This window comes from Coffea arabica, chromosome 2e (genome assembly GCF_036785885.1).
Source record: "Coffea arabica cultivar ET-39 chromosome 2e, Coffea Arabica ET-39 HiFi, whole genome shotgun sequence".
NCBI classification, from domain to species: domain Eukaryota; kingdom Viridiplantae; phylum Streptophyta; class Magnoliopsida; order Gentianales; family Rubiaceae; genus Coffea; species Coffea arabica.
In genome coordinates, this window is record NC_092313.1 from 5,988,676 (window position 1) to 6,004,617 (window position 15,942).

Genomic DNA, 15,942 nt, shown 5'->3' on the forward strand with positions numbered 1-15,942 from the left:
CGAGTGTCTCGTTTGGCCACACCCTCACATGCTTTACGTGAGACCAACAATCAGTCATTAGATTTAAGGGATAATTCCAGAATAGAAAAATGCAATTTTGATATCTAAACTTTGACGTACGAACTGTTTTAGTCCCCAAATTTTGGACGAAAACAAATTTGGTACCCGAACTTTCAAATTTTGAGCACATTAAGTGCCCTTGACGATTTTTTCCAAATTGTTACAGGAAAAAGCCATGTGACAGTTACGTGTCCGGCCAAAATGGAATAAAAAAAGGCCACAAATGCAGTTTTGGTACCTAAACTTTGACGCACGAGCGGTTTTAATCCCCAAATTTTTAACGAAAACAAATTTGGTACCCGAACTTTCAAATTTTGAGCACATTAAGTACCCTTGACGATTTTTTTTCAAATTATTATCGAAAAAAGCCATATGACAGTCAAGTGTTCGGCCACAATTGTATAAAAAATGCCCAAAAAATGTCAAATGTCATTCTAATACTAAGTATTAAATTTAAGGACTAATAGCGTAATAAAGAAAAAATTCAAGAACTAAATAACATCACATGAGTCAACAAAACCCAAGAACCGATACAAATGAGCACCAATTCCAAACATATTTTGTGACTTGATTCTTAGATTAATGTACTGGAATTGGAGCTCATTTGTATCGGTTCTTGGGTTTTGTTGACTCATGTGATGCTATTTAGTCCTTGGATTTTTTCTTTATTACGCTATTAGTGTTTAAATTTAATACTTAGTATTATAATGGCATTTGACATTTTTTGGTCTTTTTTTTATACAATTGTGGCCGAACACGTGACTGTCATATGGTTTTTTTCGATAACAGTTTGGAAAAAAATCGTCAAGGGTACTTAATGTGCTCAAAATTTGAAAGTTCGAGTACCAAATTTGTTTTCGTCAAAAATTTAGGGATTAAAACCGCTCGTGCGTCAAAGTTTAGGTACCAAAACTGCATTTTTGGCCTTTTTTGATTCCATTTTGGCCGGACACGTGACAGTCACATGGCTTTTTTGGGTAACAATTTGGAAAAAAATCGTCAAGGGTATTTAATGTGCTCAAAATTTAAAAGTTCGGATACCAAATTTGTTTTCGTCCAAAATTTGGGGACTAAAACCGCTAGTGCGTCAAAGTTTAGGTACCAAAACTGCATTTTTCTCATTCTAGAAACCTCCCATGAGATTTTTGACAATTTTGCTAGCTTCTCCTAAAATTTGTGAAGTTACACATAACTTTCCTATCTGTTGGTGAAATTACACAAACATTTTCTTTTAGGTATGTATAATTTTGCAAATTTTAGAGGAGGCTAGTGAAATTATCAGAAATCTCAAGGGAGATTTTTGAAATTATCCCTAGATTCAAAGAGAGAAGTGGTAATGATAACAATAGATTGTAAGTTATTTGAGATATTTTTACTGTAACACTTTCTGTGATGTGATGTATGTGAGATAAAAAGGTAATTGAAAAGATAAAAAAATATATTAAAAATTATAATAATGATGTAAGCAAATATATTTGAAAAAATAATTAGCTGTCCAAACAAACCAGATCATGTTGTTTGAATTTTAATTGGGGCTCAAGTTTAAAAAAAAGGACAGGCAAGACGGGGATTAGTTTCACATGGCAGTCATCACTCCTCAACGTGGTAGCAGTGCCGTCTAAGATCGTGAGAAGCATGATGTACTAGTAAGTGATATACATACATATACTTTGCTTAAATATTTCACCATCCTCCATTACCTGCTCTCCAACTCTTTATGAATTTAGACATGCCGCTGTATGCAAACTCTCCCAAATGTCGTAGAAAATACGTAGTTTGGATTGCATTATTCGTGAAACAAATTTTTTTGTTTGGAAAGCTATTTTTTATCAAAAATTTTATACGAAATATTTTTCAATCACCTTCTTTACTTCACGTGTATCAAGTCGGTACAGTATATTTTTTAAACAAAAACTTCAGAAAATTGCAATCCAAACTAGAGGTATTCTTCTTGATGTTTGGATAGCCATTATTTGCAAGTGTTAATATCTTGTTTGTATTATTAACAAAATTTTCAATCACCTTTTTTTTTTAAAAAAAAATCTTTTTAACTATCTTTTTTATCTCACAAACATTAGGTTACAAAAAAGTGTATAATGTTAATTCAAATAATTTTTTAAAAATAAATCTTTATCCAAATATATGAATTTTTTATATTTCACATACATCACATCTTAAACAAAAAAAAAATGATACACTGTTATTTTTCTACCAAAATTTTCAAAAAAATGCTGCATTACCGGTTGCGTAAGAGCTTTGCTAGATTGCTGGGACATGCTCTAGCTAGGAATTAAACTGATGTACAGAAGATTGGTAATCAGTAATTTGATCAACGTAAAAATGGAAGGCTGTTTTGCAGTTGCTCCTACATTATTTTGAATTTAGGCATATTATCTGGTCCGAAGGACGTGATCCACACATGGATAAATTTCAAGCTCTAGTCCAGCAAATAACTGAACCAGTATAACTTGATTTAATTTTCTCTTGACTGGAATACTCGATCTGCTTCCACAGGTTCGATGCATTTGCTCATTTCTAAGGGAAACCTGGTGACCAAGTGCTTCAAGAAATCTTCACCTAAAAAAAAAAAAATAGCACGGGACGGACCAACCCTAAAGTATGCAGATGAATACTTTCATGGGACCGGACAAGAGAATTTGGCAGACTACTTGCGTTGAATTTGTTGGACAGAGCAGTCACAGCTAATTTTGCTGATCCAATCCAAAAGTTGATCACCGCCACTCCAACCTTGACAGCTAACTTAGCACATGTTTTCAAGACTGTATGGACATGTTATTATATTAGTACGTTTTTGTTTGTTCTATGGGGCTTTCGGTTTATGTGCTTTGTGGGGGTTGTGACCATCGCCATCTACCCATGCAGCAGTGTCTCCATCTTATATTGCAGAAATTATGTTCCATGATTGTCGATGATCTCCTTGTCTTTGTACACTTGATTTGTTTTTCCTAATTCCTGCACGGCTGTACGCTTGTCTTGGTCCCATGTTATACAGTTATGTTCCAACGTTGTCTTAGTTCTGCTGTCCCCCTCCCAATTATTTGGAATCCAACTTTTTAAAAATAATCGTTTTATTATGATATGATTAGAGAGAAGGGTTACATTAAAAAGAGAGTTTAAAAGGTGTCTTAACTAAACGTTTATTAGTCGTTTTAGGATACTTTCAGTGGAACGGAGGGAGTAAAATATTGAACAAACTAATCAGCATGCATTAGTAGCTAAACGTTTCTTCTACATTATTATGGTATGCAAAACGAGATTCAGAAGTAAAAGTTCACCATATAAATTTTTCAGAAAGAATACAAGGAAGACGGTCAAAAGTTAAAAGATGGGATGGATAGATTATTAAATTAATCAAATCAAAACAAGAATAGGGGTCTGTGAATAAGAGCAGAATTTGACTGATTGCTGATGAATTATTTGGTTTTTATGCGTTGAAATAGAAGCAAGTCTTTGGTGAAAACATCGCCAGAGTGCCGGGCATGTTGCAATAAACCTACTCTCCGTGTGTTTGCTCCTTCTGAACTTAATTATCTCTTTCCCCGACTGATTGTTCTTCAACTTTTAGTATCGCTCAAGGCTATACTTCACAAGAAGGAAAAAAATATTGATTGAAACGTAGCAGTACTTGGTATCTTGCTATCAATATTTCATTTAGCTCAGTAAGTAAGTCGCGGCCTTAAAAAATAGCACTCCCATTCAGTTTCATTTCATGTGAACATTTTCTTTATTCCTTCAGTAAAAGTAACAACCTAATCTCTATAGTCTCAAAGCCTCTTTTTTCCCGCAAAGCCAAAAAAGGGTACAAATCCTAAGCATAAAGAAACATTTTCTTTATACTCGATTAATTAAACTTAGGAGTGCAAGTTTAGGCAAGCGTGATTTTTTGAATGTTTGGCTACTTGCTATCAGCTTTGTAGGGGATTAAAGGTGCAACAAGATATTGACGTGGGACCAAATATGAAGCCGCAAGAAAACATACTTATAGCAGCTTTCTTCCCCTCCAAAATTCAAATGGAGGCGAGGGTGATAAGATTAGTGGACTAGAAACATGTATATATTATAGATGCCCCGCCCCCAACCTCCTCTTTTTTTTTTTTTTTTTGGAATAACATGAAACTATGTGCTTTTACGCAAGCATAAGTACAGAGATGTATGTTCCAAAGATAGACAGAGTGCCCCCGGATCAAGGGAAAAGAGAAATTATGTCGGGAGGACACAAAGGAAATGCTTCAATCGCGTAAGGAACTTGTTGGAAAGATTTAATATGTCTTCCACTACTAAATGCATTCACTCATTTTCACTCCACTTCTTGCCTGCCCGCATTTCCATCACTACTTTCCAACATCCTTATTACTCTTACTACACCCCAAGTCCCCTAACTAAATGCTGCTGCAGCAGTCCCCACTTCTAACTCCCTTTCCATGCATTAACAATCTACTAGTAAAATACTAAAACATATAAGTGTTGTTTGGATCTTGGGTGCCTTTCAAAGAGTTTAGTAGGTAAATTCTTTTAGCTGTTCCTGCCCGCGGCCCAAACGGTCCGAAGTCTGGAGAGTTCTTTTGTTTTAGCCTGGCCAAGCAAGCCCATGATAGCTAATAAGACTTAGTTCAGGGACTCCAGGCTGTTATTAACATTTTTTTTTGTGTTGGGGGACACAAGGGAAAAATAAAACTACCGTTTTCGACTATACTAGTTTATTTGTGCCTCATGCGATGCATGAGGGTGCCCAGTTTTTTGTGAAGTTGTTAGTTGTGTGTGTGGAGTTAAGAGTGGGTGCGTGCAAATTTGATGATGAAAGAGTGATAGTTCAGGATACGTAGGCACACTATTTTATAGCAGTCTGTACATTACCAAAAATTGGTCATTACAGAATAGAAAGCTCATACAAAGAACTGTAGACAAAACCACTATTTACATTAACAAAAATAGGTGGTTGCATGGTAGAAAACTAATGTCAACAGCTGTTGCAAAACTATAGATGACAAACAAACCTATTTAACTAAATTTATCCATACTCGACTATGAATAGATGGATATGGGTATCTTAAATTTTTGCATATGAGTTACCCAATAATACCCATTTAATTTTATTGGATAAATAATCAAATTCAATTAAATCATTTAGAATTGTCTTCTCCCAAACCTCATCTCTTTCTCCACCCCCTTTCTTTTTTTCAGATTATTCATTTTGTCAAGATGTTAACTACTTTTGTTTCATTATTATTATTATTATTTGTTGATTTTATTCTATTATTTTTTTTCTCTTAGTTTGTTAACTTACTCATTTTTTAGCATTACCAATTTATGACAAGTTTTAGCCTATTTTCCTACCTTTCCAAAATGAAAATTTAAATTTACACATGAAAAAAATGCTAGGGGTTCAAAATTTTTGGATTAAATTTTTATGTTAACTTTTATAGTACTTAGTTCAAATTTTTATATTCTTATTGTTCAATTATTAAATAGTATGTAATTTTGCGACATAGAGTATGGATGAAAAAAAATTGATAATCAGGCTTATTGAACATTACAAGTAAATATTTAAAACTAATAATGAGTGTAAAGGGTGGTATAAATTGATAACTTAGTTTGCAAAAATGAATTTAAATGAGATTACAAAAAAATTAAAATAAATGGGTAAGCCTCCAATTGCTTCCACGTAATAAGGCAACAAAAGTAATGTAAACTCAATCTATACAATACTAACATGTTAAGGTGAAATTTCAAATTTAGCCACCTGTCTAAAGCACATTTGCACTGTTTTTAACAAAGACATGCAAGACATGCAACTTCAGAAGCTCCCAATTGCTTCCACATAAGCTAACACCACCACCGTATATGTTAATCAAGTCAATCTGTCCAACACCAAAACATAAAAGTGAAATTCCATAATTAACCACCTACTGATGGTGCCCATACGGGACCATCACTATTGCACTCATATCAGCCAACTCCCCTTTTTATACTTCTTATGATTAAAATATAACATTACGAATATCCAGTTAATTAAAAGCCTGGTGGTCACCACGACTCAAGTCTTGGTGATGTGAGAGGTCAAAGGTTCGACCCTTGTCTCCCACTAATTTGTCACTATATGTGGTGGCCTTAATTGACCATCTTCGATGGAGTCTCCACTCACATCAAGCCCCCTAGATTAGGTTAGATTAACTTATAAGAATTCTATCGTTGTGACAAAAAAAATGGAGAGAGAGTATCTAGCTAATTGCTAGTTATCCCATTAAACCAACTATTTGTTTTTATTTCCATATCTAAAAATAATATCTTCTTTTGTAAAAGATAATTGTGAAACGTTAATAAATAGGATTAATCTTACATTATTTATCTTGTATACACTTTTATCATTAAATACATAACATATTATTTGAATTTAAAACTCAAATTTTACATATATATCGTACATTCAAGTGTAACAGTATATAATACTGTCAGTGTATTAGAAGAATTTTTATACTCCGTTCATTTTATCAATGAGAACCAATTACACGAGGGGTAATACAATGACCATATCAATTAATGCCCATCTGCTCAATCTACAACTATACATAATTAGCTTTGCCATATGCTACACATGCAACCGACGGCTTGCCAGATCCCAGAAATATCAGCATTCAACAATTATGAGGAAATAGTGACCCAAAAGGATTACTGCCCTTCTGTTCTTTCTCCAAGGAGATCTGCATAGAAATAAAATACCCAAATTCAGTGGCTTCCAGAGCACAATCATATTATCTAACAAAAGAATTACGCCCGTATGAAAACAAGTAAAAAATTCGGTCACTATAGACTTAAAAAATGATAATAATTCCGCTTCAATGCTTAAATTATGAAGCTTTCTTTGCCAATATTGTAATAGACTTCATGTAGTAAGAAAGCGCTAGAACAGGATAAAAATCGAAGCTCGAATAGCGAACACTTAAGATGACCATAACATATTTGTGGCATATAGGTCCTTCTTGATGCACTCAGAAAGCTGTAATAATCAAGATGCATGAGTGCAGATCTATAACTGAAAGTACTGGAGATAAATGACAAGACCTGTCCATTATCAAATCCATATTCAGATAAACCGGGATGCAGCTTGCAGTCGGCACAAAACTTGTATGCAGCCATTTTGCTCATAATGGAGGATAAGGATAGGAAATGTTGCTTGTTTGATGATAAATTACTCCTTTTTATAAGGTTATTTGAAATAGGCATTGCAAATACTAAGGTTAAACTTCTATAAGGAAAATAGTTTGAGAGGTCAAATAGCTACAGGCTTTGAAAGATGCAGTAGCGTATGAGTGATATAACTGAACTCAGAATTAAGATACAGAAGAATGTCCAAGTTTTAGGCATGAAAGTGAAGGAACAGAAATTTGTTATGGAAATAGATTACCAAAAGAAGATCTTCATCAGTGCCAAAGGCTTTGCGGGCCTCTTCTAGACGTCTTGACGTCATCCTCTCATGTTTGCTGCAAATTAGGTACAGTAGATGTTACTTAAACAAGCTTGCTTCAATGCTGCTCTTCAGACAACAAATGGTTGTACATATCCATTCAGTGTAGTCAAGATCTATATTTGAACAACTATCCATGTAAAACTCATGTAACAGAATCAACAAACCAAACCAGTCATTACATGAGCAAGGAAGATCATACAGCAGACACACACAAAAAATGCACATACATCACAGACACACACATACAGCAGACCCGATAAGGGGATGATCAAATGATATTAGAAACCTTGAGCTAGCAGGATCCCGAATTTCAAACTCATCCGTAGCAGCATCATAACCGCAAATTATGACATAGTGACCTGCAATATCGTTCAACCAAATTCACAAATAAAAAGGACTGACACAAGTAAAATGATAAGACTGCAAGAGGAGACTGAAGGTCAGTCGAGAGCAAAAGAGCTCAGTTCAACAATAAATTCACCATGAAACAAGGTCTTACGGTGAAGATCCTACAACTTTGACAAAGCTAAAGCATGTGCTTGTTGTTATAAATGGTTGACCTAGTTTCAAGGACTAAACTAACAGCCAAAATTACACAGGCGATGATCTCAAATTAAAATGAGTACAGACAATTACTATCTTTACATACTAATCATGGGGATTAATCACTGAATTGGAAGATCAGTATCATATCTAAAGAATATCAAGCTTGCAATACTTCTATCAATGAAAATTTGTGAACATAACGATCACCTATCAGAACCATTAAACATCAAGCTTGTAATCGTCCTACCATCTCATCAAGGTATTACTTGCTCACATAATCTGCAACTGCGCTTCAGTTTCTTATGATTATTATCTTCTTAAACAAATATATTCTCTTAATAGTTAATTCTAACACAATTCAATTCCTTCACTAATTTGTATTTCAGATACGAGCACGAGTATCACAACTCTTTTGGCCAAAACAGTACATTAGAAACGTTGCAAGGATGTCTCTTAGTAGGTGGTACGGTTTAAGATTTAAGAATGATACAGCTACGAGACATTTAAGGTAAAATATGCCTGCTAGGGGCAAAGAATGCTTGACTTGTGCATAATGGTGCATCCATAAATAAAAATTAAGGGAACATCTGTTCCACTTGATCCAGTGGTTGAGTGAGTGAGAATTGTTGATGCTCATTAACTAGAAACATTCAGAAAAAATGTATCCAGTTAAGCCACGGCAGCAGCTTAAGTAACTGGAACTCCATTTTCATTCCTAAATCAAGGTGATTTTTTCCTGAAAATTAAACACAATCCAGTCTTATAAGTTAGTGCTGTAAAAGTAGGTTGGTTCTCGAAACTTATTCCAATTATTTCAAAATATAGACACTTATCTAATATATTTGAGACTGTTGACTATGTAATCCTATAACAAACAAATGGCAAAATATTTCTAGCCTTCAACAAATGATGAAAAATGCTAGTTTACCCACTTGGATACACCAAATAATCTATAACAAAGTTTAAAGATAAGATCTCTCTATCTCATGTGTGATATGCAGCTATTGGATGTTTAAAAAACAATCTAAGCTTTTCTGAGAATGTTTAGGATTTCCAAAGTTTCCACATCATCCTCCATATTCCGAAACTCTTAATGAAGCACCATGTGAACTGGTAAGAGCTCTTCATCTTTGGAAGGCTGTATCTTCCAATATATGATTACATTACTCATTTTTCTACCGAAAGAAAGATAACAAGTTCAGAAGTTAAGGACACCTAAGAAGAAAAAGCAACGATTCTCACCAGTATAACCTGGGCAATCATCATAGATGCCCGATATGCAAACATCCTTTATCCAAGATCGACTGCATAGAAGTATCACAAAGGAAATGCAAAAGGGAGAAATCAGTGTTAAGATAAGATTTTGATAAGAAAAATTTCAGTTGAAGCATCGATAGAGGCATAGGAGAAAAAGGATACAGGGCAGCTGCCTTCTTCTTAAAGCCAAAGTTAAAGTCAAAATGGATGAATGGACACCCAAAGTGGAAAGGCCATTTTCCAAATATATATTGGAAAGAAGTAAAATGATATACCTTAATATATACTGATCAATTAAAGCAATTACGATATAATTTCCAGACAATACCATCGACGCAATTTCTTCTCCACTAATAGATCTGCACTGTAAAACAAACAAGATGTGATTTCACAAGGATGAAGAGACTAAAAGATTCCACATGTCTAATATCAGATGAACAGAGACTCAAACAAGATATACTTCAAAAAAGCTGGATTCACACAAATTCAGATCCTTTCTGAAGAAAGGAACAAGAGGCAAAAAGAATTAGTGATTAGACTTGAAAATAAATATTAGATGCTTCAACATACAGAAGATAAAAATGCAAAGATCAAGATCAACTACCCAGGTCTTGCTTTGTTTTTCCATTATTTATGGCTGCTTATGAATACTCTATCTAATTTCCTTTTCACATATCTTCTTTTATTTTCTTTCTTTGAATAAAAGGAACCAGACAAAAAGGGGGGGGGGGGGGAAGATGAGAGGGAAGCCATTATTCTAAAGAGCAAATTATCAAGTTTTTTCTTAAGGCTGACATCAAACTTATGTGGCCTCATCACCTCATCTACTTTATCGGTAAATTCTAAATGTTACACCACATTACTCCGTAATGTCTCTTCTAGTTTTGACAGTTAAGTACTATTATGTTGAGATGCTGTTTGGACCGACTATGGAATCTCCGGAAACACTATAACAATGAAGGATAAGAATCGAAGTTACCTCTATATTTATTCCAGCATCACGTGCTTTCTTAAATAGCATATCAACTCGCAGTAGATCACTTGGAAGTTGGTCCTGCAAAAGCTCTTCTTTGAGAAAACAGCACATGGCAGAATGACAAAAAGCTAATGAAAGTAAGTGAGCTACACCAATGCCAAAATGCTTTGGATAAATTTAGCTACTCAAGTTTCTTGTCTTCAGTATTTAACCTCAAATACCAAAAACAGAGTAAAGGTAGAGTGGAATTAATGCGGTAATACAAAGCTAAAGGGTTCAAAAAAAGATGGCTACAAATAAGACCACGCAACTAAATGACCTTACAGATCCCAAGGAAAAACACACAACCACTTTTCTGGCTTGGAAAAACCACTCTTCTAGCTCAATCTAATAATCTAAATTTTTCCCAACAAAAAAGAAAAGAGAAAAGAAGGAAACAAAAAAAAAGAGGAAAGCATGGGTAATATGGAAACAAAGAACAAAAACTTGTGCTTCTGCATATTTGCTCTAGCTGTTCTTAGACAACCAATTTATCAAAGGCTACTTAGATAAGGTCATCATGATTGAAATAAAATAATCATTCAAGCGAAGCACATCAGACAATGGAAACTAATATGCCATAACAGGCAATAACAGGTCGGAACAGAAAGGTGGTAACCAGCAGACTTAGAAGCTGCAGATTTCAACATGTAGGCTTAATTCTAAGCCATTATCAATTTAAACAGTCATGAAGTGTTATACAGTGAGACACATCAGAATCCCCAGTCTGTTGGACCTTAATACATAAAGGTTTTTCCACGGAACTAGGGAACTAGAGTTTGAAACAAAAGTTTCACAAGTCCAGTTTACCATTGAAAAACTGATGATTTACAAAAAGCCAATGCAAAACTATTTCACATATAAAAGGTTTACAGTTTTATCCATGTCCTGTCAAATTATTATAATAAGGTCAGCGGCAAAAATTCCAGCATGTAGAATATGGTTACTAGAGAAATCAAAGAGAGAGAGAGAGAGAGTAGGAGTAGTCATAATCTAATATCTGACTGTCCTGCCAAATATTAAACAAAAAATCAATCAGGCAGTAAACCAGTTAAAAGTTGTAACAGGTACAAGCCAGTCGTAAAATTCTTCAAGGGTTCAAAAGGCATCTTAATGATATCTGCGACCACAAGACTCAAACTGATACATAAACCAAAAAAAAAAAGCTATCTTCCACCTGAACAGCCCAAAAGTAGCAGCTAAAAATTCAAGCAGATTATTGCAGATATACAAATTCATTCATGAAATTGGACATCACCTTGTAGAAAGTCTCCCCAAGAAAATTTGGGTTGGCTCCTAATGTTACTGTGAAGTAGGAAAATTTAACTGAAAACTTTTGCAATAGATATGCCAAGTCAACTGTCCAAATACTGCAGAAAAGAATGGTGTTAGACTTATGGAGCAATTACCGTCAACAATATAGCCATAAAAGCTTAACATGGTGTTAAAAAAAAGGAAGATATAATACTCTAAAAAGGAAGCATAAAATAATTAGGTCCCACTCTATCAACAAATGCATGTGAGTAGAAAGTAGGATGTTGTGGGGTCAAATATCTTTCATTCTGACCTAAAAATTTAATACTTTAGATATAGCAGCTTCCAATTTAGAAATGCAAACATCAATTCGATACAGATTGCAAAGGAATGTAAGAAGTTAAATCTCTACACAAGACATACATTCATATGCATTTGAATCACAAAAACTCAGCTACAAAATGATCCAATCATTAGAGGGCCTGCACTTCAGAACAAAGTTAAGTGGGATAACCAGGATGGAAGCTTTGAAAAGACAAATGAAAGGTGAGCAAAAAGCTCATTCACCTTTCCCTGCATTCCAGGTCAGATAACCTGTGAAGGTTAAACATAAGTTCCTAATAAAATTGGAAATATTCCATCTATGTTTTCTAGAAAACAGCACTCTATTGAACTCAACTTTAGCGAAAATACACAATCAAATAACCTTGATATCCTTTCATGCATTTTGCCATAAGTTTCATAATACGAAATGAACTGCTGCAGAAGATAAACAACAACACACATAAAAATGGCCTGAGGGGAAGAAGAAATAGAATCGAGCAATCTTGACACTTCGATATTAAAATGTAATTGAAGAGCCTTTTCTGGTGTTTTGTTTAATTTGTATTAAACAGTTTCAAAGGTAACTTCAGCAAGAAAATTGTCTGATTTTGCAGGAACAAGGAGCTTATGAGATGTGAGAACAACATGTCAATATGTATTCTTTCCAAGATAAGCTCTTATAAGTGCTAGTCAACAAAGATTTACTACAAATGGAAGGCCGACCTTGGCATTATAAAGATGCTTTCAATATCTTATTCAGATTCCTTCGTATGGGCATATAAATGTCATACAACTATTTCCGAAATCTAGATCACGTGGGTTGATTGGACTTTTCAAGCAAGAAACTCGTACCACTGCCTTTTCACCAATTTAACAAAAAGTTTCACCATATTATGAATTTACAGAATTCTAGATCTTGATTCCTCATGTGCTAATCAAGTAATTATAAGAAGCCCAACTACACAAATTCACCTAAAAGTTCTTATCGTGAATATGTAAAGTCATACATATCCCAGCAAAGGTTTTGCCATAAAGGCACACAGTATATGGACAAAAAGAGCAAACAGTGAGGTACTGGACCATGGGGCATTCAGAGCAGCAGAAAAGTATGTTTCTGTGAAAGAACATTAATAAAGCTGCCACAGTAATGGAAATAGATGGCACCTTGTCGTACAACAGAGGCCTTCCAGTTCCTGAATATCACCACTGTTGATGCCTAGAGTTCTCAGAACCATCAAAACACAAGCAAGTCCACAATCCCATGTGTACTGCTGGTTTATGTGTGGTACCTTAAAACCATAAACAGCATGTGACGGACGAACTATGAAATTCACAGCATCAAAAAATGTAGTTTGAAAAGTATCCACGGAATGAAGCTTTGCTAATTGACTTACTTCAATAGAGCCTGAATGGGATAAGGTGTCATTTTTGGACCTCTCCTTGCTCAAAAGCAGCTTAAAAGGGTAAGACTCGACCAAGTTCAAATAAGTCCCAGGTGGTCCCTGATTATTTTCTTCTTCTGCTTTCAAAAACTTGTTGAAAAGAAGATATAGAGGCCACATCTAAGACCAAATTAATAGAACACAGGTCAGTGCAACCTATCCACTTCCTTGGCTTGATAGAATTGTTCAACAAAAGGTCTTCACCTTCATGCTCTTGCTACACAACTGCAAACGGAGTATGACATGGATCAATTGAGCAAATAATACCAAAATCTAAGGGTGACACTAATTCAGAACAGTCTGGATCAGGAATGCCGTACACTAATTCAATTTTGACCCAGTTTCACTCCGGCTTTTAATCCGGCACTAAAAGCAATGCAACATGTAAAACAAGTGCAGGTCGTAAAGCTGTTAAAGTTTAACCAAAGCAATACATGGGATTGTTACAGCTGTCAGACATGCAAAAGGCTCATGAACAAAAGTCACTGTGGAACATCATTCCATCTACCTTTGTGGTCTTCTCTTATCTTCCTAATTGAAATGTTTGTCTAAACAGGAGAAAGCTCAGCACACAGACACAAAAATAATAATAATAAAAAAAATAAAATAAAATAAAGGGGTCTGCTCACAAGTCACACCTAAAGGCAAGGCTGAACACTGCACACTGCACACATGCTTTGTAGAGTCAGCATTGTCATGAGAAACCTAGTCATGCTTATTACCAAAATTACACCTTTATCCAAGGTGCAATTTCTTCTCTACTAGAAGATAATAGCATCATAACATATTCTGAGAACAAACAACTCTTTCTATCAGAACTGTTCCTGATACATGAAATTCCCATTAAGATGGTAGCATACGACAGGCAAAATCAGGTCAAAACGAATGGTTTTCGGCAATTCTGTGGTATGGCGAAAGATTGAGTCAAGTACAGCCAATTCTCATAAACAAATAAACCTTGCAAAATCCCACCCCAAACGCCAAGAAAAGTGAAAGCCATCAGAATTCAGCAAAAGACACCCGATAAAATAGACAAAGTCAAGCAGGAGGCATGATCATATCAAATAAACCGAATAAATCAAATTTAACAACCTTAAAGAAAATTATAGCCAAAAGCAAATAAACATAAGGCAGAATATCACCATCCATCCTATAGATAGCTATTGCAAATAATAAATTAGTAAGACAAATAAGTAAATTCTTGCATTACAAGACAATGATGAAACAGACATCCAAAAGGGCACTCAGTGTACACAACAGCGTTGCTGGAGAAAAAAAACAAAAAAAAGAGAGGAAGAGAAAACATACCCTCCTGGCTTTTAAGAATTGATGAAGCAAGATAAAAGTGTTGCTTAATACTTTATCTCTCGCGCTGGCTCTCTGGATGAACCTTTGGTGTAAATTCTTGCTTCTTCTTTTCTGGTTCTTTTTCGATTGATCATTCTTGATTCTCCTGGTCCTGGCTCCTCAGTTGAATGATTCAAGATCTTTACTGAAACATTTATGTTTTAGTTCGTGGGTCCCTGTTATCTATCTTTTCATTTATCTTTTATGTCCTAGCGTGTAGCACATAGGTTTAGATTGTAAAATATTTTGTCTTAATATTCTAAAGATGACATAAAATGCAGGTGCCACTGGCCATTTGATCCAGTGGTTATCACCATTAAAGGTGATACTGGAGGTCAGGGGTTCAATCCCTGCCTCTCACAAATTTGCCACAATTTGTGGCATCGATGGAGTCTGTACTCACATCGAACCCCCTCCCCTTCCCCTTAGACTAGGCTAGATTAGGTTATAGGACATCCATCGTTTTAGACTAGGCTAGATTAGGTTATAGGACATCCATCGTTTTAGACTAGGCTAGATTAGGTTATAGGACATCCATCGTTTCGACAAAAAAAAAAAGAAGAAAATGTTATGTAGTTCGTAGTAAGTAAAATAGAAATAATCAAAATCACCTTTCAAACACTTAATAAGAAATACTCTTTATAAGACAAAAATTAAAGAGGAAATGCAAAATTTTGCGCACAAGGACAGTAAGAATTTATTTCAAATGGTAACGAAGAATGTCCCCGATGTAAGTGGTCGCGGGTCTGGGTCTCTTGCCCGTAAATCTGCGGCATGCCCCAAATGCAGGCCTCACCTGAAGTTAAATCAAGGTCCAGAAAAGGCAGGGTTTCGCCTTGGCCCAAGTCAGGCAGACGCACGCTGGACTCTGGATTCCAAGTATGGGGTCGTGTGTCTGTTACCAATCCAGATTAGCTTTTGGACGCCATAATGACCGCCAAAATTTGGTTAGACACTTAAATTAACGCAACGGATCTTCTGTCCCACACCCTGTGCCACTCTCTGTCCCACTTTTTATTATATTGCTATTTCTCCTTCATAAACATCATGTTTTAATTCTTTTTTGTTTCCTTAAGATTCAATAACTATTAATTAAGTAAAAAATATATACAACAGTTTCAAAAAAGTAATATATAATAGAAAATTAAAAAATACAGCAGAAAATTCATAAAAAATCTCATTTTTTATGCATTTTGATTTTTTTGAGTTTG

At 35.0% G+C, this 15,942-nt stretch overlaps 1 protein-coding gene across 1 annotated transcript; it reads right to left on the reverse strand.

Moving 5' to 3' along the window:
• Positions 1–6,504: 6,504 nt before the first annotated feature.
• On the reverse strand, positions 6,505–14,978 carry LOC113730426 (guanylyl cyclase 1). Its single transcript, XM_027255090.2, has 11 exons — positions 14,693–14,978; positions 13,589–13,609; positions 13,337–13,504; positions 13,107–13,231; positions 11,623–11,734; positions 10,329–10,403; positions 9,625–9,713; positions 9,335–9,396; positions 7,833–7,905; positions 7,484–7,559; positions 6,505–6,779 (listed from the first exon to the last, which is right to left on the reverse strand). The coding sequence occupies exons 2-11, from the start codon at positions 13,592–13,594 to the stop codon at positions 6,714–6,716; spliced, it is 852 nt and encodes a 283-aa protein (XP_027110891.2). The 5' UTR covers positions 13,595–13,609; positions 14,693–14,978; the 3' UTR covers positions 6,505–6,713.
• Between the last annotated feature and the right edge of the window lie 964 nt (positions 14,979–15,942).